This window comes from Podarcis erhardii (assembly GCF_964252035.2).
Source record: "Podarcis erhardii genome assembly, chromosome: 3".
In the NCBI taxonomy this organism is placed as follows: domain Eukaryota; kingdom Metazoa; phylum Chordata; class Lepidosauria; order Squamata; family Lacertidae; genus Podarcis; species Podarcis erhardii.
Window position 1 is genome coordinate 105,075,686 of NC_138507.1, and position 26,103 is coordinate 105,101,788.

The 26,103-nt window shown below is 43.4% G+C and overlaps 1 protein-coding gene across 3 annotated transcripts; it reads right to left on the bottom strand.

Annotated features, from left to right (window-relative positions):
- Positions 1–25,389, bottom strand: STPG4 (sperm-tail PG-rich repeat containing 4). 3 transcript variants are annotated; one of them, XM_081855027.1, is made up of 7 exons: positions 25,149–25,389; positions 18,551–18,619; positions 16,570–16,830; positions 13,989–14,053; positions 12,697–12,745; positions 3,072–3,176; positions 1–859 (listed from the first exon to the last, which is right to left on the bottom strand). In XM_081855027.1, exons 1-7 carry the CDS (start codon positions 25,194–25,196, stop codon positions 743–745), a joined length of 714 nt encoding a protein of 237 aa, XP_081711153.1. In that variant the 5' UTR covers positions 25,197–25,389; the 3' UTR covers positions 1–742. The 3 variants fall into 3 exon arrangements, with proteins under 3 accessions (XP_081711153.1, XP_081711152.1, XP_081711154.1); XM_081855026.1 differs by lacking the exon at positions 25,149–25,389 and adding an exon at positions 21,707–21,823; XM_081855028.1 differs by lacking the exons at positions 3,072–3,176; positions 25,149–25,389 and adding an exon at positions 21,707–21,824.
- Positions 25,390–26,103: the final 714 nt, after the last annotated feature.

Below are 26,103 nucleotides of genomic sequence, written 5' to 3' on the forward strand. Positions count from 1 at the left end.
TTTCCGAAAGCCATTTATTCCAGAGTGGCTCCACTGACTTCAGTACCATTACTGGGGGTGGGGATACTTCTGAGTGATAGACAATGCTCTGACTGACTGGAAATACGTGGGGTGGGGTGAGGACACAGAAATCTGTGGAATATAAAAAGATCAGCAACAGAGTCTTTTTTCCTTCTACCTCAGGGAAAGGCTGTGATGGCTGAACCCCTCAAATCGTTCAGCAATCTGTGTTCTTTTTTTCTTCTTCTTTCCACTGCAGATCTTGCGTCTAACAGAGGCTGTCCTTAATCAAACGCTCTTTGCATCTAGTTCGGGTTAAGCTCTACCGAATCCAGAGAGGAGTGCAGGAGACTTGGTGCCCTCAAGCCAGCAGAGGAACCTGGCTTCAGCCCAGCCACCAGCTCACAAGGGCTCTGGGGTCAGGATTTATTCCCATCGCTCAGTTTCCTTGCTAACAGAAAGAAGCGTACTGAGTGGTGGAGGAACACGACTGAGCCACGTCAAACAGTAGGAACAATGAAGAATCTTAGGATGCGAGGAAAGGGCCAGGGAGGAAATGGAGGCAGGGAACCCAGTGCACAAAATGTCATCATGGTGTTGGCACTGTGGCCCACTGAAAGCCAAAGGAATAAAAGTAGGCAGATCAGTCCTGGTGAGGAATGGGATATGGATGGGGTAGAAGGAGGAGTGGTCTTTCAGAATCAGTGCCCCTGAATTTCATGTACTGCACCACTCTTGTTTTCTAAAGCTCTGGAGTATTGCTGAAGAAGATAGTGTGCTCCCTTCCCAGACTCTCAATGGTTCTTGGTTGTTTTGGAGACTGGTTTGTAGGCCAGTAACTCCCTGGGCCAGGAACTTTCTGTACGGAAAGAGTAAGAAACAAGGCAATTATTAGATTAAACCAAGGTAAAAGGTAAAGGTAAAGAGACCCCTGACTGTTAGGTCCAGTCGCGGATGACTCTGGGGTTGTGGCGCTCATCTCGCTTTACTGGCCAAGGGAGCCGTCGTTTGTCTGCAGACAGCTTCTGAGTCATATGGCCAGCATGACTAAGTGCACATCAGAGCAGTGTACGGAAACGCCATTTACCTTCCCACCGGAGCGGTACCTATTTATCTACTTTCACTTTGACATGCTTTTGAACTGCTAGGTTGGCAGGAGCTGGGACTGAGCAATGGGAGCTCACCCCGTCACAGGGATTCGAACCGCCGACCTTTTGATCGACAAGCCCTAGGCTCTGTGGTTTAGACCACAGCGCCACCCGCGTCCCTTAAACCGAGGTAGGCTTCCATAAAGTAAAACACTGGAGCCAGCATGCACAAGATTGCCGCATCAGCGTGTTAACTAAGCAATAACATTTTTGGTTACCATTTTAAGCCTGTATTTTATTTTTAACCCATTCTCTGCTAACCTATTTTTAAATCCCATGTCTTTATAATATGTGTGCACTCTCCCCCTCCCTCCCTCTCTGAGCTAGTGATAGATACCTCACATCAGGCTGAGAACAGGACTGGGAGGAGGAACCACGCTGAAATTTTCCCTCCCACACTTGGAAAAATAGCTCAGTTTATTCTGAACCCAAGTAATCACCTGAGAGCACAAAGGGGTCCTCTTAAGCCTTCACCCACCCTCCTCCTTAGGAGGAGCAAATTCCCTCCTTCGTCTTTATCCTCTGCTCACCTGCTCACCCCCCCCCATCCCTCCAAAACTATCTCCTTTCCCTCCCACACAACTGCTTACAAATGTGAGGCAGACTGGGGAAATTGCATTTCCCAGGGCTCCTGGAATCAGGCTAAAGGTGGTAGCAACATGCCTGATGTTGGGGGAAAAGAAAGCAGAAGAAGAGTAGGAGGAGAGAAAGAGAAATACTTTCCACCCCTTCCTCCCAACACTGCTATCCCTGGAACAGCAAGAGAGGTAAGTGGACATGTGGGGGGAGTGGAAATGGGTTCAGAAGCAAACGGGGGAAGAATTTGACATTCTTCTCTGGTTCAGGTGAAAATCTGAGGCAGAGAAAAACTTTTAGGGATGTAACGCTTGCCTCATGGTTGAGCGAGAGCTTTTTGAGTTCTCACATTTCAAATTTCTGAGCCAGGTAATACAAAATGTGGTGCAACAGATCTCCCTGCCTAATAGGCACAAGCAATGGTAAATTGACTCAAAACAAGTGTTGGGGCAGCTGAGGCTCCTGAATCCCCACCTATCCAATCCAGACACAACTTTCATTTCTGCTCAGAGAATAAAGGTGGAATCTACACACATATAAAAACCGTTCTGAAAATGCTTTTTTAAAAAAAGGATTAAAAAAAATTACATTGAATTTTCCATAAGGCTCACCATCGCCTTCTAGTGCCACATTGTATATTGCACTTAAAACACACTTAAAATGTTTTATTTGCAGCTATATAGCTGAAAAGTCTCAAGCTGTTTCTTCTGAACTTGGCAAAGACAAACGGTTAATACAAGGCGCCAAGCTCTAACTCTTTAGATGAGCATATTTTCAACTCACAAGCCAGAACTCAAGGTTTCGTTAAGCAAAGAGAAATGTAACACCTCATTTTATCCCAAAGTTGCATAGCAGGAAGTATATATTAATTAGCGATTTAGGTTTTGACAACATGTCTATGTTCTGATATGCTTTTTAAAAGCGTAATTGTTTGTATATGACCTGTTCTGATTATTGGTTGGCAATATTATTTTTGTTTTGATGATGGAGTGCAAGCATAAACACAATTGGCACACTAATTGTAATCAAGCTGGAATATGAAAGAGGCAATAATGATTGGAAAATATAATGTACCCTGTTAAGGGAGGAGATAAAAAGGGCAAATTCATTATATTAAGGTGGGGTTTTCTTCATAGCAGATCCTCTGTTTATATCAAAACAGGTCTGGCAAGTCATTATCATTTTAGAACATATATTTTTTCTATTCACCGTAATTTTGACAAGGCAAGCTATTAAAACAATCTGTGTTAAGATGCTGCGAGATTACATGCTGAGTCCATTTTGTATTCTGAAGTTTGCATTTTATAACTGAATTAATTCTGGGTCAGTAAAGAAAATCATACTCACAGAATGGGCTGGCAGCAACCGTGGTACTTTGGACAGGAAGCATGACCGAATAGGCGTAGGCAATACTTCTTTTATGTTATAGGTACCCGGGCCTGGGCCTTCTTTCTACAACATAATAACGGTTATGGTTTATTTCAGAGATGTTCACATATGCATAGACGGGATCATTAATACCATTAATTGGACCCCAATACCTCAAGGACCGCCTCTTCCCATATGAACCGACCTGGATCCTGAAATCAGCACCTGAGAACCTACTTCATGCGCTTTCTCTGCCAGAGGTCTGGAAGATGGCAACAGGAGAACAGACCTTTTCTGTGGAGGCTCCCCGTTTGTGGAATACTCTCCCCAGGGAGACTCGCCCGATGCCTTCACTGCATATCTTTATGTGCCAGGAGAAAATATTCACCATCTCCCAGGCCTTTGGCTAATTAAACATTATATGGCCTAAGCACAACCAAACTTTCGTATTTGAGCCCTGCTTGTGTAAATATTCATTTAAGCATTCCCATTGTTTCTGTGCTTAGACTAACCTTGTGAAGAGAATATAGACAACACAAAGATTTGATGGACTATGAAAGAACTTAAGGAAAGGAAGTGACTGAAGAACAGATGTAAAGGTGAACTAGATAACTAAGAGACGTGTGGTGAATGAGGTGGAAGTCTTTTATAATATTTTAACTAGGGTTTATATATTGTAATGTTTGAAGTATGAATTTGGCATTATTGATTATGAAAAGTATTTTTCCTCTTTTTTCTTTTCTTTTTTTCTTTTCTTTTATCTTTCGTCTTTCTTCTTTTCTAGTCTGCATTTTGGAAAATACATAGATAAATGTGTTTACAGTGTTATGTATTGATTTTTGTTTCTATTTCTTTTTTCTTTTTCTTTTCTTGTAATATTTAATATAAAATAAAATAAAAATAAAAATAAACATTATATGGCCTTTAAAACTGGCCATATTGTTTTTGTGCATTACAATCTTATGTATTTTTGTGCTTTTATATTGTAAAGTGCCCTGTGATCCTCCGTTTGTGTTTTTTTGTTGTTGTTTTTTTGTTATTATTATTTCAACTTATATACTGCCCTTTATCAAAAGATCCCAGGGCAGTGTACAACATTAAAAGCACATCACAGAACATCAGTGCTGAAACTTAATAAAAAAAATAATAAAAAGCTTACTGACAGACAGCCTAATAATCAAATAGTCATCATAATAACTTCCACAGATTATTTAATAGCCATAGGCCCGGGTAAGAGGAATGTTTGTTCCTGGCGCCTAAAAACATAATGAAGGCACCAGTGAGCCTCTCAGGGGAGAGCATTTCACAATTGGGAAGCCAACACAGAAAAGGTCCTCTCTTAAGGAATAGTATAGAAATTTTAATGATGATGATAATATTGTCATATTTCAGGCTGGAAGCCAGGGGTCACCAACCTTCTTGGACTGGGGGCACATTTTGAATTTTGGGAGAGTGCCGAGGGTGCCAGTTACAAAATGGCTACCATGGGGGCATGGCTTGACACAAAATGGCTGCCATGGGGAGCATGACATAAAATTAGAGAACGTACCACCATTGCTTCCGGAGTAAGCCCAAGGGAGACCCCATATAGAGCATCTTTAAGCAATCCAATTTTGAGGTTAGTAACACCTGGTGAACATTTGCAATATTGGGCAAGCTGTCTTCCAAGGTCCACCATTAGTAATTGTCTCATTGAGAATCCTTGCTAAGATCCTAGGAAAATCCCCAGGGTTCACCTTCCGAACACAGTTTACGAGCCACTGGCACAGAACAAACTATTCCCGTCCTTTCATTGTGTTCTGAGAAAGCCAGAAATAACATTTCATTTTTTGCCACAGAAGATCTGAGCAACGCTGATGGTTTCTGACAGGTTCACATGCCCCTGAAGTAATTACGGGATATCAGCCTCATCTTGGAAAGAGAAACAAGCAAACCTTTTAATATATGAACAACTGACACAGATCATGGGGCTGTCTCATTGCTTCGCAACCAAACCCTTTACGCCCGTCCATCTATTTTCAATCCCTCGCAGACAGAAGTGGCACCAGCGTGTTAAGCAACACTTTCATATTATTGTTATAAAGCCAAGAAAAAATAAAATCTATTTATGTTCAGTAGATAAGTTAACGCCTGTCTATTCCCCGCCTCTCGTGTTCATGTGTTAGCATCTGTCATGTTCCTTGGAGCATAAAAATGATGCTTTTTAACACATTTGAAATGGCAACACCTCTTGTGTGTATTTGGTGTTTTGTTTTGTGTCCCCCCCCATCCTTTCTTCAGTAGCAATTTATTTTGTCCAGAGGAGAGAGAGGTTTAAGGGCTTTGTACAAATTTCTGAAAATTTCACCTGAAAATTTCACCTGGATGTATGCATAGCTGGGGGGGGGCAGGGGGCAGCTGCTCCTCCCCCATCAAGTAAATCAATAAAAATACTTAACTAACTGAGGTTCTCCCCCCACACACACACACATTTTATTTATTTATTTATTTATTTATTTATTTATTTATTTATTTATTTGTATCCCGCCCATCTGGCTGGGCTTCCCCAGCCACTCTGGGCAGCTTTCAAAAAAATATTAAAATACAGTATAAAATACATGAAGCCTGCCCACGCCAAATAAATCCTGACTGCACCCATGCACCTGGACACAACATAGTTGGGACATTTTAAAAAACAACTCTTGAGAAGAACAGGCACTTTTAAGGAAATGCTCTGTGATAGCCTGTAGAGCAGACTTCCCCAGACTGATGCCCTCCAACTTCATGGGAATACAGTTCCCCTGAAGCCAAGCTAGCATGCGCTTCTTTAGAGTGTAGGATGAGAGTGTCCTACTTTACAGAGGATTTTCGCTATTTGAAGGGTTGTCTGGCCCAAGTCCACTTTAAAAGTAAGGAAGTTGCACATAAACAGTTAGAATTAGAATATAGACAGCAAGACAGGGCAAGCCAACAGGTCACTGGCTCTTAGTCTTCCCCTCCTGTGCTGAGATGCCTTACCTCTCACCCCTGAACTTGGCAAAAAATGTGCTAGGCCTGGAGCCTAGCAAAAATTTTTGCTGCAGACACTAAAATTCCATTCCCTGGGTATTTTGCCAAGCAAAAATTTGCTTCGTGGTTTTAATGGAAAGAAATCTTAATAAACGGAAAGCGGATGACCGCTTGGAAAAAGTTAAGCATGATGATGATGAGAGATGAGTCATTCCATAGCAACTGAAACGGGTAGGTGGACAGGCCTCCTTCTGGGACTAGACGATGGTTTCTTCTTTCTGGTTTTGATACATTTATGCTTTCCTATTCTTTATATTAAAAACCATTAACAGTCTGGTCATAACCATGACTTGATCCTGGTTTCAGATCCTTGTTTGAGAAGAATAAATCAAGAGTTGCTATATTCAGACTAAACAGTAAACAGTGGTTTGTGGCAAACCACAACTGGATTCCTTTAATGACCTCTCCACCTGAGTGGAGGAGGCAATGTGCAACCCTGACAGTTCATCATGCTCATAACAATTAAACCATAGATTGTTGTTACATCTGAACTGGCCCTTACATTGGGCAGTTTGGGCATAACATTACTGACTTAATAACATGGATTTCCAAACTGTGGATTATGACACATTAGTGTGTTGGCTGCAGTGTGTAGGTGTGTCACACGAACGCTTCCTGCACTCCTCCTGGGACTGGAAAGGGGTTAGTTCAACCTCTGGTTTGCTAGTAAAACTGAATTACTGTGCCGCGGAATGATGCATGTCTAAAAAGAGTGTCACCAATATGAAAAGTTTGGGAAGCTTGAACTAACAGCTAAATAAGTTGAGAGTGAGCACTGGGCTCAATACAATGCCTTCCCTCTGCTGGCAGCTTCAGCACTTAAATCCTCATCTCTTTAAACAAGGGGATGGGAAGCTGGGGTCTTCCAGACATAGTTGGCTTGTAGACAGTATGGCCAGTGGTCATTGATGATGGAAGCTGTGGTCCAGAAACATCTGAAGACTCCCAGATCTCCATCCCTACTTTAAGCCATAGTTTCCTGTTACATCTGTAACAGGAAACTGTGACTGTCTGTTTACCTACCAGGGTAATAAACAAGGGTGAATGTTGCACATATGGCAACAATGCGTAATGAAGTGCATTGCACACATGTCCCTCAAAAGACCCTTCATGGAGGTCCTCTGCCCTGTCCTGTCCTGTCCCACCCCCCACCCCAAATAATACACAGTCCAGCCCATCACCTGCAAAGCACACATGTTTTGGTGATTGCTGCTGCAAATGTTAAGATGTCGGTTACAGCTCATTTGTTGCAAAATATTGGACAGCAGCTGTATCAATAACTCATTTAAGGAGCTGTTGTTTACACAAAATGTCTCTTCTATCACGGAAGGCCACCTGGCATCGGGACATTAATGAGATCCTCAAGGATTTTCAAATAAAAGGTTAACATCTATTTAAAAGCCAAAGCACAACCTCAAGAGAATTCAAGTTGCACACAATCCTTTGCTCTGCTTTCACAAAAGAAATGCTGATCAACCCTTGCAAGGATTTCCCCTTTCCCCAGGATCCTCCATTGTAGGACTTCAAAAGTGCTAATCTGATCAGGGGGACAGGAGAAGTGTGCTCTTTTAAGTCAAAATCCTACTCTGTGTTTGATCAAGGATTTGGCATGGCTGGCATCTGAAAATTAGCCACGGTATTTGGAAGGAGCAGAGGTTCTTTAAGCCCAAAGAAAAACATCAGAGCTGGGTCGCTTTATTTCTTCAAAAGAAAAAAAGACATGTAAGCATAACTTTCCAAAAAACAAGAGGGTGAAAATAGACATTGGATCAGTTCTGCGGATGGCGCTGTAGAGCTGATGAAAAAAAATGCCAGGCTCATTTGGCAGGGAGAATCCTTGCCAACATCAACACACACACAATGTCATAGGCTGGCTGGATGCAGAGGAATGGTGGGAGGTACCAGCTGGGGAACCCCCAAGGGATGAAGGCTCAGAGCCCAGGGATTGGTAGTGCGACAATGATGAGTGGCCAGAGGGAGAAGAGGGAGAAGATTGGGAGGAGGAGGTGTCGGAAGCTGAAGAGGCAACAGGGTTTAGTGAGCAGGAAGAGGCTGTGGCAGAGAGCAGTTCAGAATCAGAGGCAGAAGCGGAGGCTGGAGAGGAGGAGGGCCAAGAGGCAGAGATGAGTCAGGCTAGTGAAGAAGCTGGGGTGTCTCCTCCTCCTGCTCCCCTCCCCCCATGATCTTCAAGGACCAGGAGAGCCCTTGAATTGTTACAATGCACACTGCTGGCCTGGATGGAGGAAAAGAGGGATGTGAGCATGTGTAGAAGCCAGCCTTCTGTATAAAGGTAAAAGTCACCTCTGTTGCCCCACCCACTTTTGCCTCTGGCCCTGCCCACCGCTGGCTCCTGGGAGGTCACCTAGAAGGAAACGCTTCCCTCAGGCTGAAAAAAATACCCCCCACAACTGCACTGTTGTCTCTGCCTGATCAGGTTTCGTCATTTTTCAAAACTGTACGAACCCTTACCGATTACATTTCAACTTGGAAGAGTGCCTATACTGTGGTGCACCTGCAGCAGCACAACCAGACACCTTCATCTGCCCCAGTTGCAACAAAACATGTCTCTCCTGTGTCAGTTTCTACAGCCACAGCAGGCACTGCAAACTTCCAACAGTTTGACTTCACCCCCAAAGGCTCATTCCTCCATTGTCGCCCAAGACAGACAAATGCCAACTGTTAAGTTGTGGGTGAACATATCAGATGACACACCGATTCTTCAAACAGCTCTTGTTTATTCACAGGGCAGAATAGAACTGAATTGAAGGGTTCAGCCAGCCTGCTTATATAGAGCTCCACTAGAACGCAACAGTAACCATTTTCTGTAACTATCCAATCACTGAACGTCACTTTCAATCCCTTATTTGCATATGTGGACCTGAGTGAAAACTATCTAGAGTATCCCCCTGCTGGCCCAGGGTGAGAACTTCAGTACATAACACCAACAACTTTTCTGACCAACTTCTGCTCTCTGGGTGGGGGTGGGGGACGACAACCTATGGTCTGTTGAAAGCATCAGGCTATAAAGCAATTTGGCACGAGTGGCTGATGTGCTGGACGTGGACTTCAACAGAACCTGAAGCAGGTTTGTGACTACACTGCACTCAGCTCACCCGCATTCTGTGCCAACCCAAACCGAATTTTGCAACTTCTGAGCAACATGCTGGGTGGACCAGGATTGGGGAATCTTTGCTGCATCTCCTCCTGGACAACCCTTCAAGGCCACATGCCAGTCACTGGGCAGGGCCTAAGGCAAAAGTGGGAGGAGAAATTCTGTACCATTGTGTGTTTCTACACTCACAGAGAGATATACCTTCATCTAGACAAGCAAGTGGCATTATCAGAGCTCATGGGCACATTCCAGCCAGGCAAAAATACTCATAGATGGCATGCAGCAGAGCCAGTGGGAGGTGTTGCCAGGGAAAGAGGCAGTGTGCCTAGGGAGAGTCTTGAGGATCACTAGAGAGAATTAGATGGCCACATCTGGACCCCAGGGCTGAGGTTCCTCATTCCTGGTAAAGACTGTCAACACTAATATATCATATCAGCCTCCTTAAAAGTTTCACCTGTTACAAAGGAGGAAGCCAGTAAATCTGGACCTTCTTCTCACCGCAGCCTATCTCCTTTTCACAGCCTGTCTGGATTGCTCGACAACAGGTCGACTGTTCTCCTTTTATACTGTACAGATTTGGTGGCTAATTTGAGCCCGGCACTTTTTCCTCTCTGCTCCGCCTATGTAAGGCAGGCATGAATCACAGCCACAAACTGTCACCTCTGTTCACTAAATGCGTTAGGTGTTAAGAAGCTGTAGCGCTCCCCCTGCACCCTGGCTTCATAGCACAGTGTGTTCCACCAGCTGAAACATTTCCCAAGAAAAATAGGGACTAGCGATGATCCGATAATTGTTTCTGTACCAGAAGAAGAGGGACTCCTCTTTGGAAGGCTGCATAACCGGCCGTTCTGCACATCATGGGAGAAGAAATGGCTAAGGAGTAAACCCTACACAAATCCAGATGATCAGATGGTGCCTGGTGCCAAATGTATTGCTCTGCTTTCCTTTGGACCACATCAGCAAGGTCAAGAGTGGGCGGGTCTTGTTGTCTGGGCAACCCAGGACCTCTATATACACTGCCCAGGTGTCCTCAGCCCCAAAGAGTTGGAGTCTGTGTTTTAGAACATGGGTTCCCAAATTGTGCTCCATGAGCTAAGCACAATAATAAAATAACAAATCTCTCTTTTCATGTCTTCGGTCATCCTTACAAAATGAAACAAAAAATATGTTGCAAATTCTTTAAAAAGCTAGCATTTTCCATAACCAGGCTTGTGTGAAGAAGGGCAAGTGTCTAAAGATACAATTAATTTGAATGTTCAGTTTACTTTTGATTTAATATTTGCACTCCACTTTTCCAACGGTACTTTTCCAAAGCGGTTTATACAATAATATCTGCCTCACAGATCATGACATAGACGTCCCCTTGGTGCAAATTCTACATTCGGGTGCAAGAATGTTTTGTGGGGGAGGCATGAAAAACACACGTAGGCTCCGGCGTCGACGATGTTCAAGGTCTTCTGGATAATTCGGCCGGTGTTCGAGTGACAGCTTCGAGGACATGACTGATTCATCTTTTGGGGAGTTTCATACAGTCGACGCTACCTTTTCAACGCTTTCGGGATCAAGCCATTTATCAAGATTATGATGGGGTGACTCATACGCTCTCCAGCTGATACACTTGCTTAATATTGATGACAAGATCTTGATACTTCCTCGCAGCCTCAGCTCCTGAATTCTGGGTTTTTATTAACCGAAGGCACAGATGCATCAATAATGGACGTGCGCTTGTTCTTCCTGACTATATCTGGACAATCACAGTCAACACATCCATCAAATGGGAAAGTTGTGACCGTACATACCTTGCAAGTGGAATGCACAAGTTCTTCTGAAGGCCAGAACTTCTAATAGGGATTCTCTTGTTCTTCCCTCTCCAGCATTCTTCCAGCATTATTTCGAACTGCTAGGTTGGCAGGAGCTGGGACAGAGCAACGGGAGCTCACCCGGTGGCAGGAATTCGAACCGCCAACCTTCTGATCAGCAAGCCCAAGAGGCTCAGTGGTTTAGACCACAGCGCCACCCACGTTATCAGTATGGTCTTGCCAAGCAGTGAGTAGAATCTCAATATTTCGCCTGGATTTTCAGACCAAAACAGGAAAGGGTAGTCCTCTTACCAAGTGGTTATGTGCTCAGCATGCGAAGTTACTACCACTTGGCAAACTTGCCCTTTGCAACAGATCCAGCATCCATTGTGCAAGGCTGCCTGCAAGTCCCATGGGAATATCTCTTTATGGCTGCAGAGTGATAACATGGGAGCTGGCTCATTTGTGACTCAAAGGGCACCAGGAATGCATGCATGTGAATCATCATGACTCATGCCCCCAAGCTCACCACCCCTTTCCCCCTTATGTCACACTTCATCCATGCAAGGCCCACAGTGAGATTCTGCACCCTGCCATCTTAGTGAAGAAAGCTGTTCCTGAAGCCATCAACAGATGTAAGCGGGCACAAGCTGCCATGTTAGATAACACCGACACCCCTTCACACCTTATGCAATTGAAATACAATAATTAAATGTGTGAGGGTTTTTCCAGTGCAGAAATTCTGCATTTCTAACCCTGTCTACTCAAAAGGAAGTTCTGTTAAATTTAATGGAACTTACTCCAAGGTAAGTGCATACAGGATTTCAGCCTTAGGAATCATTTCAGAAAGTCTCCAGTGTATACCCTCCTCCCAAAAAGTATATTTTATAATATAAATAATAATAAATTGGCCACACTCCCTTTTACATTTCAGCCCACTTTGGCATGAAGCCTCCAGAGGGTTGACCCTGGCTCAATAAGGCTCAAGCCCCCAAAAAGTTTAGGTAAAGGTAAAGGGACCCCTGACCATTAGGTCCAGTCGTGGCCGACTCTGGGGTTGCGGCGCTCATCTCGCTTTATTGGCCAAGGGAGCCAGCGTACAGCTTCCAGGTCATGTGGCCAGCATGACTAAGCTGCTTCTGGCGAACCAGAGCAGCGCACGGAAACGCCGTTTACCTTCCTGCCGGAGTGGTACCTATTTATCTACTTGCACTTTGATGTGCTTTTGAACTGCTAGGTTGGCAGGAGCAGGGACCGAGCAACGGGAGCTCATCCCGTTGTGGGGATTCGAACTGCCGACCTTCTGATCAGCAAGCCCTAGGCTCTGTGGTTTAACCCACAGCGCCACCACAAATTTGCAGTATAAATTTAATCCGGTTTTGAGTCTGTTTAAGCGTCACAGCTCCTAACCGAGGGAGGGTGAGAACTGTAGCTCTCTGAGGGAGGATAGGGATTACTACTAGAATTCCCAGCACTCACAGCCAATCACAATTTCCAGGGAATATTCAGGTCCACGATGAAATGCCTTGGCTTCCTTGCTTCATTAGCAGGTGTGAATCCTACATTTTAGCATCTATTTGTAAGTGTGCATTTCCTTTCTTCTTCTTTGCATACCTAACAAGTCCTCAATCAGCAGAATACTTACCGGACCAAAAGTGTTAAGCCGTTGAACTGCAGATCGAAACATATAATTCCTGCATTTAGAGGGGGTGGGGAGAGAATGTGTTTTAAGTTCTTTTGAGAAGTCCTCAACTTCAGAAACGGTCCCCAGTCCCATTTTCCTTTTAGCTTGGAAATGTATCTGATCAAAAGCCAGTATGCAACTTAGCAGACAATATGCAAAGCTTAAAGAATGTGCAGGAAACACACCTATTTCAATTGTGTTGTTTTAATTGGATTTTCTAGGTTTTTTAATTTAGGTTTTAATTTAATTTAGGTTTTAATTTAATTTAGGTTTTTTGCTTATTTAATTGTGCCTTTACACCCTCACCAAACTACAGTTCCCATGATTTGCTGGGGTAGGGATTGCTTTGAATGCGTAGCATGTATGCAGCCTTGGTCATTTGGAGATTTTGTGTGTGTGTGTGTGTGTGTGTGTGTGTGTGTGTGTGTGTAGCAACTAAAAATCAAACTAATACATTCAAATAAAAATAATGCACTAGTGACTGATTCTTTGCACAATAACATAAGAAGATCCTAGCAGACCAGTCCAGAGGTCGATCTAGTTCATGGGTAGGCAAACTAAGGCCCGGGGGCCGGATGCGGCCCAATCACCTTCTCAATCCGGCCCACAGATGGTCTGGGAATCAGTGTGTTTTTACATGAGTAGAATGTGTCCTTTTATTTAAAATGCATTTCTAGGTTATTTTGGGGACCTGCCTGGTGTTTTCACATGAGTAGAATGTGTCCTTTTATTTAAAATGCATCTCTGGGTTATTTGTGGGGCATAGGAATTCGTTCATCCCCCCCCCAAAAAAAAATATAGTCCGGCCCCTCACAAGGTCTGAGGGACAGTGGACCGGCCCCCTGCTGAAAAGGTTTGCTGACCCCTGATCTAGTTCAGCATCCTGTGGCCAATCAGATGCCCAGAAGCAGGACCCAAGCCCTCTTCCCTCCTTTGGTTTTCAGCAACTGGAGCATACAGCCCGCCCGCCCCAGCCATGCCCCATGCTCTCAGTGCAAATGGAGGTCAGCCCTCAAAGTGAGGCGCTTTCATGAAAACAAACCACCTTTTTAATTGAAGCCTGCTTATTGAAATCAGCAGGAGCCTGTCTGGGTTGGTGGCACGAATCGCCCTTTGTCCTCAGCCATGGGATTTGCCGCCGCTTGGAAATGAGGCAAAATGAAGGCTTTAAAATGAAGCAGGCAAAAATAATCTGTACAGGGTGGGGCAGGAGCGGGAGGGAGAAACGAGATTAGCAAAGACTGTGTACTCACTTGGTTGGAAAAGTGGGCACAGGAGGAGGGAAAAGATCGTACTGCCCGGGGTCTGTGTTTATATCCTGTGGGGAATCAAGTGTGCACAATACAAATGTCAGTAACCCAAGTTTTATTTTATTATATACTATTTAAAATACTTGTTTCCCCAATTCCTCATCACAAAGATTCAGGAGGCAGCTAACAAATCTAACAGGGTAAAACTTTCTCTACGGATTATAAAATAGTAGCGAATAAAGTTTCAGCAGGTCACAAGTCAATGTTCAAATAATAATAATAATAATAATAATAATAATAATAATTTATTATTTGTACCCCGCCCATCTGGCTGGGTTTCCCCAGCCACTCTGGGCGGCTTCCATAAAAACCAGAAATACACTAAAATATCACAGATTAAAAACTTCCCTGAACAGGGCTGCCTTAAGATGTCTTCTGAATGTCAGGTAGTTATTTATCGCTTTGACATCTGATGGGAGGGCGTTCCACAAGGCGGGTGCCACTACCGAGAAGGCCCTCTGCCTGGTTCCCTGTAGCTTATTATAACATTATCTCTGTACTGAAAGCTGAGAAGAGCGTTGCCTTCAGATGATTTCTGAGAGAAGGTGCCACAATCCAGAAGGCCCCGCTTCTTCTCTCCTCGCAGAGCTTGATTATTGGGCAGGTTCATGTGGTGGGGTCATGTGTTCTGTTTGCAGGGACGCCGACTTTCTCCCCACATGACATCACACACATGTGTGACATCACACACAATGGCGTCATGCACCCTTCTGCGCACATAAATGCTCACCCGGGGGTGGCAGGCTGCGGGGGATGGCAGCCCTCTAAATATTGAGGGAGGGGACTTAGCCCCCTACACACAAATACTGAGCGCCCCTGTCTGCTTGATAGGCCTTCACACAGAAGACTGTCCTCTATCAGAAAACAGTCCTCTCTTTGAGGAAGGCTTCGATCTGAAGCACTGTCCAGTCCCAGCCCAATTTACATACATACATACATACATGCATACATACATACTTTTTTTATTTATACCCTGTCCTTCCCAGTTCAGAAAACCAGGCTCAGGGCGGCTAACAACAAATTTAAAACACTTAATTGATGCAACAAAAAAACACCATAAAATACAGTATAAAACTTGAATAACAATAAATTCAGAATTCAAAAATCAATTTAGGGGGGAAATCCATCCAATAAACATTAGCGGGCTAGCTGGCTAAATTAGTCCTATTTGGGCCAACGAGGAGACCAGGGGAGAATTACCATATTGTTCACTCTATAAAACGCACCCAACCATAAGACGCACCTAGTTCTAGAGGAGAACAAGAAAAAAAATGTTCTCTCCCTCTCTGTGCAGCACCTCTCCAGCAAAGGGGCAGGAGAAACGGAAGGGGCTCCGTTTCTCCTCCCACTTCGCTAAAGTGGCGCTGTGCAGCTCTCTCTCTCTGCGCAGCGCCTCTCCAGCAAAGTGGGGGGAAGGGGCTCTGTTTCTCCTGCCGCTTCGCTGAGGGGGCACTGCGCAGAGAGGGAAAGCTGCGCAGCGGCTCTCCAGCGAAGCGAAGCCAGGAGAGCAAGAGGGATCGGTCCCTCTTGCTCTCCTGGCTTCAGCGAAAGCTGTGCAGCCTGCATTCGCTCCATAAGACACACACATATTTCCCCTTACTTTTTAGGAGGGGGAAAGTGCGTCTTATAGAGCGAAAAATATGCTAGCTGTGGGATCTCAGAGCGGGTAACCTTCATAAAAAGGGGAGGGAGAGGGAAGGAAGGGGAATAAAAGATCAGGCTAAGTTCAAATTGAAAGCCAGGCGGAATAGCTCTGTCTTACAGGCCCTGCGGAAGGAAGTTAAATCCTGCAGGGCCCTGGTCTCATGGGACAGAGCATTCCACCAGGTCGGAGCCATCACTGAGAAGGCCCTGGCCCTGGTGGAGGATAATCTGACTTCCTTAGGGCCCGGGACCTCTAAACTGTGATTATTGATGGACCTTAAGATCCTTTGCGGGGCATACCAGGAGACCCCCCTCCCCCAAAAAGAGAGAGAGAGAGAGAGAAGTTCTGAAGCTGTCCATCAACAGCATTCAGATAACAGACTGAGCAGGCACCCAGGGGACTTGGCCACGGTGATGAAATGCAGTGTATTTCTATAGCGACATCATCTAAATTTGCAAAGCTAGACATTTAACCTTTAAAGCTGAGTAATAATAATACAGTGGAACCTCAGTTTTTGAACATAATCTGTTCGGGAAGACCGTTCAACTTCCGAAACGTTCGAAAACTAAGGAGCAATGGGCAGATGGCAAAATCCATCGAGGAAAAAAGAAAAACATGCAGTGGAAGCCGTTTGACTTCTGAGCTGCATTCGAAAATGGAAGCAATTACTTGCGGGTTTTTGGTGTTCAGCTTCCGAAACATTCGGCTTCCAAGACGCTCAAAAACTGAGATTCCACTGTAATAATAATTATTATTATTATTATTATTATTATTATTATTCCCCACCCATCTGGCTGGGTTTTCCCCCTCCTTAGTTATTGAAATGAATGCCCCCCCAAATATTTTTTTTAATAAATGGGCCCATTTCTTTACTTTTACCTTATCTCTATAGGAGGCAGTCGTGGGCGTCTCCCTCGAGATGCTCCTGAAGGAATATGTCACGGGCTTTTTCTCAGCCAGCTCCACAAACGAAGGAGGGACGTATTTGAAGCTGCTTGGTAGGGTCATGTCAGTCATCTGCTGGAAGATGGAGATCCTCTTCCGGCCTTCCCCTTTAAAATTGTACGTCCGCTTCACTGGGTTCAGCTGAGCATCCTCGAGAAAATCCCGGACTGGGTAGCAGCCTGGTATTGGGGTGGGCTGAAGGATAGAAACTTGAAATCTGACCCACAGCTAGCAATTAACTTGAGGATTTCGGGATTTGTTGTACTTATTTGCTCTAGGTTGTAGGTTTTATCCTCCCTTTCCTCTAAGAAGCTCAGTGCAGCAGACAAGGAACAGCATTCAAGTGTACATTCCTCTCCCCTCCTTTAAATGGTATTCTTTAAAGCTTAAACACATACTCTCCTTGTAGTTAAATAGCAGTTTTGTTTTATTTTGTTATTAACCGTTAAAAGATGCCAGCCAAAAACCTTTAGGGGAGTTCCAGTGTTAGAGTAAACGCATTAAAATCAGTTGGCTTCGGTTACAGTAATGTCTTGTCTGCATCTCTATTTTAATACCACACTGTCTGAACCAGGCAGGGCCAGCCTTTTTGCTGCCTGAGGTAAAAGACAAGATGGCCTCCGCTCCTTTTCCATGTGCAAAAGCCAACTGGGATGGCAGTTGACTCTTACCACAGCACTGATGAAGGGACAGCATTTTCCACTTGTTGGCGGGGCAAGGGGAGGACAGTTAATGTAGCATACACAGCTCTTTCCTCCAACAGAGGGGAATGACCTGGGAACTGTAGTTTTGTCAAGGGTGCTGGGAATTGTAGTTCTGCAAGGTCAAATGACAGTTCCCAGGATTCTTCGGAGGAAGCAATGTGCTTTAAATGTGTGGTGAGGATGTGAGAATGTATTGCATGCATCCATACAGTGTTATTCCTCCTCCAGTTGAAACTGATAAAAGGGGAAATTTCAAAAATGTGGATGAGGGAAAGTAAAATCTCTCTCTTCTTCTCTTTCTTCCCACCCTTCCTACACCTTCCAGCCTGGCTGTTGGAAGGCTGGCAGGATTTAAAAAGTGGTGGTTTGCTCCATCATGGACTCTCCCCACCCCTCATCTATCATAAAACAAGGGCTCTGGTTGTACTTTGTAGTGTAAAAAGTTGTCTATTTGATAAAATGTATTTACTGCTTGATGGGGGGGGGGGTTATTAAAAAAAGCATTCAAAGCAGTTCACAAAACAAATAAATCTCATTGATTAAAAAAACAGTCAACTATTCAAAATAATTTAAAAATAATTTAAACCCACGAAAAACTAAAAAAACAAATTAAGATGCATGCCAACATTCTACATGTCTGAATGGACTTGCCTAAACAAAAATGCTTTTTTTTTTACAGGCGCTAAAAAGTAGGGAACCTGTCTAATAAAATAGGCAGGGAGTTCTGAAGCTTAGGTGCTGCCACGCTAAAAGATCAATTTCTCAGAAATGCATAGCAAGTATTATGCAGCCCCTGGAAGAGTGGCAGTTCCACAGACTGAAGTGGTTGAAGGAGTAAAAAAATGAGTTTGAAAATGAGGTTCCAAAGTATACAAGATAATGATTCATCCGCATGAACCAAGTCAATTCGTGCGAAATACTCCTACAGGGGGTGGTTGGTTGAAGGGGACGTACTTTATATTAGCATTGTTCCCATGTGCGTTATGCAAAGGATGGAGTGCCCTTTTCCACATCAGATTTCCACATCAGAAGGCTCACGGTAAATGAATATATTCCAGAATTCTGCTCCGATTAAGAACTGGGGCTTGCAATTGCTGGAAAAATGCAGAGCGCCTTCTAAAACTCTGCACAATCATCTCAGGTCATGCAGTGTGTCGGTTTCCACCTTGGTGACACAGAGCTAAGCACAATTAAATGAACATTATACATACCCTAAGGGATTCCCTCCACCATGCATCTCTTCCAAAATCAACTTCTTTATCCTTGTCTTTGTCAGCAACCTTCAAAGAAATCCAGATTTTATGTGCAACTTTTTACATTTGTCCATTGCTCATAGATGTACGTACTGTATATATGTTGCCTACATACGAACACAGACAAAACCCTAAATCTTCATATATGCTACAAAGCACAAAAATAAAATACATACATCCTGATCCAAGGGGTCCCAACCATGTGCATAGATAGCGCTGCTTTCCAAACAAAGACCATCAATGGAAGGGAGAGAAACCAAAGCGAGATGTACCCAGAATTATGGCACTCGGAGAGACATGGGCAGTATGGTCATGCATGTCTCTCATGGTGTGGATAAGCTGTATGGCATGTGTGACTTTCATGGATGTGTAAAAAAGCTTTTTAAAAAACTGGATACCAATGCGCACATTGATACAGAAGATTTTGAAGGTTATTATTCAACTGAAGCCAGAACTCTTCCTGCTGGGACTAATGAATATAAAAACAGAAAATGATTGTGGAATATTATTTCAATATATGAACACAGTGGCAAGATTGCCATATCTACAAAGATGGAAGGACTCACTATTATCTACTATGGAGAGTGCTTTTTTCGGGGGGGGGGGTTGTACACAGGGGTACGCATACCCCTTCTACTTTATGGAAAGTAGAAGAGTTGGTAACTATTCTGGAACAAGGGTGTTGCTTAAGTCTATAAAGCTGATGGAACGAAGAATCGGAAGTATTTTCTTTTTCTTGTATTTTCTTCTCTTTCCTTTACTTTCTCTCTTTGAGTTTTTATGTAAAAAAAATGCTTGGTATTTGATCTTGAAGTATATTGTGTATTGCTTTTCCTTTGTTTTTGTTTTTCTCCAAGCCTTACTAAAAAAAAAAAATCATTTTTTAAAATAGGTGAGGCTTTCACATTAAGAGAAGCAAGTTCACACACCTAGGAAGGGGTGCTTAGAAGAGCTGTTAGTTCAGGTATGCATGCGAGACGCATGAAAAGAAAGTAGAGTGCATTCAGAGGATCGCAGGTTAAGTTCCTGCCATAACCAGGTAGGACCGGGAGAGACTAGGAATAGGATGCTGCCTAATACAGACTTGGCCCATCTACCTGAATACATGGATTTGCTGGCAGATCCATGCTACATGGATCCATCTGCTACATGGACCCATCTGCTACATGGACCCATCTGCTACATGGATTTGCTGGCAGATCTTCAGGGTTTCATGTTTGGTTCCCTCCTAGTCCTACCTGGAGATGCCGGGGACTGAACCTGGGACGTTCTGCATGCAACACAGGGTGGTTTTCCACTGAGCTACTCTACCTAAAACATTGGAGAGCTGCCACCAACCCATGTAGATGAACCTTCTTCAATGTGGTGTTCCCTCCAGATGCTTAGGACAGGGGTCAGCAAACTTTTTCAGCAGAGGGCTGGTCCACTGTCTCTCAGACCTTGTGGGGGGTTGGACTATATTTAGGGTGGGGGGGGATGCATTTTAAACAAAAGCAGACATTCTACTCATGTAAAAACACGCTGATTCCTAGAGGAGGAGTACCAAGAAGAATGGAAGAAATTTAAGGATTATTTAGTTAAATTTTCTAAGATAATATAAGTAGTACTATTTGTGAGTACCAAATTGGCTTAGGAGTTAAAATGTTTCAAATTGCAAAGCACTGACTTCTCTGACTCAATTACAACTTTTTGAAGGCTTGTGTATGTTTGTGTGTGTGGAAGCTAACTGATTTTAATTCTTTTTGCACAAGAGTATAGGTTAGTGGAATGAGAGCTATACTGAAGTGAGAATTGAGTGGGTGCCGCAATGTGGTGAGTGTAAGGACAGTGTGAACGTTGTGTGGTTTATACTGGTTTCTAGTGTGTTTATGTTGGGTTATAGCCAATGTTCTGCAAGCACAATGAGACTTCTTGCCCTGCATGAGGAGAAACGGGATGTGCCATCCTGCCCTGCTCCCACCTGCTCCACCAATGCCGGCATCAGGACTGATTTTAGGTGAGATCTCACTGATTTCAGGCAAGATCTGTGAGATCTCGCCTGAAATAGATGGCCAGGCAGGGGGGGTGATGCACTGGGGGCTTCTGCCACTTGAGGCAGCAGCCTCATCCTGCCAAATGGCTGCACCGGCCCGGGTTGGGGGACAGGAAGAGGATACAGTGGTACCTCAGGTTAAAGTACTTAATTCGTTCCTGAGGTCCGTACTTAACCTGAAACTGTTCTTAACCTGAAGCACCACTTTAGCTAATGGGGCCTCCTGCTGCTGCTGTGCCGCCGGTGAACGATTTCTGTTCTCATCCTGAAGCAAAGTTCTTAACCTGAAGCACTGTTTCTGGGTTAGCGGAGTCTGTAACCTGAAGCGTATGTAACCCGAGGTACCACTGTATGGACCAAAACTTTTGTGTTGTGTGAATGTGTTCATGAATGATTTTGATTAGTGTATTATATGTGGGTTTTTCTGTAGAGGTTTTCTAGCTCTATACTGTCACTGTTTTCTAGCTCTATTCTGTCACATGCTCATCTTGAATTTTGATGGATTTTGTTGCTTTGCTTACGTCCCTTGTTTCAAAAATATTTGCTGTCGCTTAATTATGCAATTTTAAATGTAGGATTTTTTCTCCTTCCTTGGAGGTATTATAGATGCTGAATAACCATCTATCATGGATGCTTTAGTTGATGTTCTTGCATTGCAAAGGGTTGGACTAGATGAGCCATGGGTCATACAATTCGATTTTATGATTATTAAAAGCCAGGCTTTGGGGGAAGGACAAAGTCTCTGGGGCATAATGGGTCAGTGTGTCTGGATGTTAACTAGAAGGTTGGTGGTTCAAGGCTGCCCAGGGGCGATTGTGGGCAGGATTGCAGAGGGCTGGACTAAATTGTCCTCAGGGTCCCTTCCAACTCTACAATTCTAAGTGCATTGTGATATTTTATTTCTGCTGCTCCAGGCTCTCTTATTTGTGATTTGTAATTAATTTTATTATATTTGATTTTTATTCTTGGGGTTATTGTGTGGCACGTAGAGACCATTGAATGAGGGTGGGGTACAAATACTTCTGTAGCCTTCGAATAAAAGAACAAACAAATAAATCCAAAAATGAGTGTATAGGATTTACCCCAAACTGTCCGCTCACTCTACTTGGGCCCCTACTGCGAGCTAGGATTTCCATCTTCTTTTGGACATAAACTGAGTACTGCTGTTGGTCAGCATCAGAGCTATAAAGGTATCTGTGACATCACAATTCAAGGGCTTTGTATTAGAGTGTTCGCACGCAAGAGGAACAGGAAGAGATAACAAAGCCTGGAAACAGAAAGTGGCTCAAAACAGAGAACTAAGAAAATATCGAAAAGAGTTGAAAAGCAGTAACAATTAATTGCCAAAAAATACTTTTTTGGGGTGGGGGGAGAGGAATTGCTGACCTGTTGAGATGGAACAAAAGTGCTGTTGGGTCGGAGCTTTCCCAAGATCGGCAATCTAGAATTAAAGAAGGGATTGGCAGAAGGGATGTGGAGACGAGTTAAGAGCCTCAGACATAAGATCTCCAGGGTGATGGACTATATGGAATTGGTGGAAAGGACTGGCAGAGGCAGAGACCAGGAAGAGGAGACGGTGAAGAAGATTGGAAAATTTAAAGTCTATATAGGGAAATTTTGTAAAATTTAATGAGGGATAGAAAAATCTTGGAATGGAATTTTTTTTGGCCTTAGTGGAAATGTTTTAAGAGGTTAAGTGTAAATAGGTATATTAGATTTAATGGGGAATAAGATGAAAAATATTTTAAGATAAAGGATTTGCTGAGATAACGTATAGAAGTGGAATACAAGGAGGGAGGTGAGAGGAGGTCAATGAAACAAGGGAATGAAAGATAGATTATGGTAAAGGTATGATGTGTGTTTTTAAATTGTTTTTGTTTTGTTTTGTTTTGTTTTGTTTATGGTGTTTAGATGTTAAGGTTGTGTTTTGTATTGTCTATATTGTATTGTTTCTTTTGTTTCTTTTTTCTTTTTCTTTTTTTTTGTATGTTTTAAAAGTAATAAATATCATTTTTAAAAAAAGAGGAATTGCTACTTATTTACATTTATTTAAGATAATTTATAGACTGATTGTAAATAGAGCCTCTAAGCAGTTTACAAAGAACAAAGCAAACATGAAAATTGTCAATAAAAGACAAAGCTGAAAACAGGTTACAGTGGTACCTCAGGCTACATACGCTTCAGGTTACATACTCCGCTAACCCAGAAATAGTGCTTCAGGTTAAGAACTTTGCTTCAGGTTGAGAACAGAAATCATGCTCCGGTGGCGCGGCAGCAACAGGAGGCCCCATTAGCTAAAGTGGTGCTTCAGGTTAAGAACAGTTTCAGGTTAAGTACGGACCTCCGGAACGAATTAGGTACTTAACCCGAGGTACCACTGTAAAGTAAGTTAAGCTAAAAACAGATTAAAATGTCTACATGCCTGAACAAAAAAAACCCTTTTAGCAGCCCCCACGCAGAGTGCATTACAGCAATCCAATTTTGAAGTCCCTTGTGATCCCACCGTTATCCTGATTCCGTTCACCTTCTGGTGAACAGGCTATGCAGGTTTTTGCCGTGTTACCTTGCAAGACCTGTTTGACTAGAAGTGACAGTGGCTGGACAAAAGTGATGTGTGCAAACAAGACATTTAAAAGAGCCGTTTCAAAATCCAGTGCCAACTCCTAAAAACCTATTGTGTCATTTTCAATTGTTTACTCTGAGTAGACCCATTGAAATTAGTAGACCTAAATTAGTCATGGCCATTAATCTCAACAGGCCTAATCTGAGTAAAAGTAGCCTGAATTAATTCCTGCATTGCAGGGGGTTAGACTAAGTGACTCTTGGGGTCCCTTCCCAACTCCTGATTCTATGAATATAAGCCAATCTTCCTCCAGCAAAAAAACCCCTGCTTATCTATATTTTGATTAAAAGTATGGCAATAAAAGAGTGTCCCAGTGAATATACCAACGTCAGGATTTGAAGGTAGAGCACCAGGCGACCAAATTAATGAGAGTGGACTTGTGTTTCTTGAACACCGAAGAATATGGCAAACTGCTTTATAAATGGAATCTGAAAAGCTTTTTACAATATGGCATGGTAGTTTACTGTTAAAATGCAAAATAAGAATTAAAATCTAATCAATCATATCCACCAACTGCTCAGAGTGCTTCAATTAACTCTTTGGATCCCAAACCATAGTTGCAAGTTGGTTTCCCAGCCACCGAGATCAGTTGCTCTCTTGCTTTGGGTGTGCCTTTTTGTTTGCTTGTGGGAGTCAAGGAACATGGAAGTAGCCTTATATTGAGCAAGAACATTGGGTCCATCTAGCCAAATGTTTTCTACACTGACCAGCAAGGTTAGACAAGGGACATTCCCAGACCTTCCTGGGGAATGAACCTGGGACCTTGTGCTTGTATAAAGCAGATGAGCTTAAATGCTCCCCTTAGAATTTGGTACATTGGAAGGCTTTTGTCGTTTGCACGCACACACACACACACACACACACCCGCCAATAATCTCCCTGTGATGCAGCTGTTCTCTTCAGCATAAATGAACCGTATGAAAATTAAAGTGCATTTCCAGGGAAATCAGGGCATTTCCATCTCCAGGGGATTCCAAGGGTTTATTCTGATCTCTCAAAGCATGAGTAAGTACATTTCATCCTTTGAAGGGCTACCATGCCCCATGAAAATGCAACCAATGACCAGTCCACATGCAGCATGGTTACAGGATGAATCATATGAAGTTGCCATGACTACTGCATCCTACAGACCCTTGCCTGTGTTCTCAGAACATGAAAGGTTGCTACCCCAGTTCCCATCAGTTTTACCAGAACTGTGTGAAAAGATCTGAAATGCCTTTGTGTAATAGGCGGAACACACTTAAAATGGGAACTCCGGATGATCATTGCACAAAACCAACTAAAGCAACAGAATGTGGGAAGATTCTCGCTTCAGGTCTTCTCAACATGCAACGGTGGGGTGATGGAATCATGTGTGACCTTTTTTACACTGAGCCAAGCACCTGAACTGGGCTTGCATGCTGTAAAAAGATCTAATAAATGCTAAGAAACTACAGACTCCCAACAGAAACGCTAGGGACCTGAAAACAAATGCAAAGCAAACTGAGGATTTTCCATTCTAAATTTGGCTGGATAACGAAGTGTATAAGCACTGATTGATACTTCCCCACCAAGGCAAATATTACCAATATTTTAAGGTGAGGAATCCGTTTGTTGCTATGACCAATATCCTTTTACCCCATCCAAGGGCTTTTGTAATACAAAGATGACCCCACACGTCCACTTTCCCATGGAGGCAGGGCTTGAGGTCCCTCTTCAGAATGCAGAATTCCTATTGCTTCATGGTGGGGGACAGGGGGTGAGAGAAGACATAAAATCTCTTAATCTCCCTCCCTCAAGCACCAAATTTCAGCTGCCAGAGAAATTTCCTAGTTATGACGCATATGACTGAGGCCCACACTGTGATCAGTCACCATAGAACATTGTCAAAGGCTTAATGGAAACCAAAAGGAGTAACAAACCGTGTCTTCAGATGCTTGCGCAAAAGTACTGCGACGGCCACCAAGCATTTTGACTTTTAGGCTTCGTTATGGTTGGTAGTGAGTGGAACTTCTGTACATCATGGAAAACTGCCTTGTAAAGATGTGGCCGCGCTTTGCCTCACTGACCATCCCCAGATGCTATCCCACACCTGTATCAAAACGAGAGGACTCATAATGAGTCACTACAGAGGCAAGGGCCAGAGCTTTCCTATGTACCTCCTTGCACTCACTAGCAGTTATAATGAAGTGTCACTATGGACATTATGATACAATGTACAAACTCTCAATCAGGAGGGAGCTTTTGATTTTGAAACACATGCAATCTGTCCATCCAGGAATGGGGGGAAAAACCCTTGTTTTTTGGCTTGCACCCATTTACTAGTTGAACAAGGAAGATTTAACTAAAAATATTTTAGACCACTTTAGCATTCAAGCTTCAGGGTAGCTTTACCAAGTTCGGACTGTACAAATGAAAAACACACAGAAAATAAATAGTATACATAAGACACCGCCAAGTATGGCAAAACAGGAACCAAAGGCTGTCGGAAACAAGGTTTTTATTTGTCTGCAGAAGTAGTTCATAGCATTGGGGATGCTACAGAAAGCCATGCTTCTGATAAAGGCTAATTTGGTGTCCCTGTGATATAATTTGAAGCAGAACCTCATTGGAAGATAATAAATGTTGAGGAGGAAGGCCTCATATGAAAGGAAACATTCATTGATATACTCAAAGCCATTTGTGCCAGCACTTTGAATTGAGCCCAGAAACAGACCAGCAGTCAGTGCTTATGCTTTGAGAAATGATGCAAGTATCTGTCCACACCTCTTAGCAGATGAGCTGCTGCACTCTACAGAGGCTGAAGCTTCCAATCCATTCTTCAAGCAAACAATGCTTTTCAGCTTTTTACAGTAATGCAATCAGAGGTCATCAAAT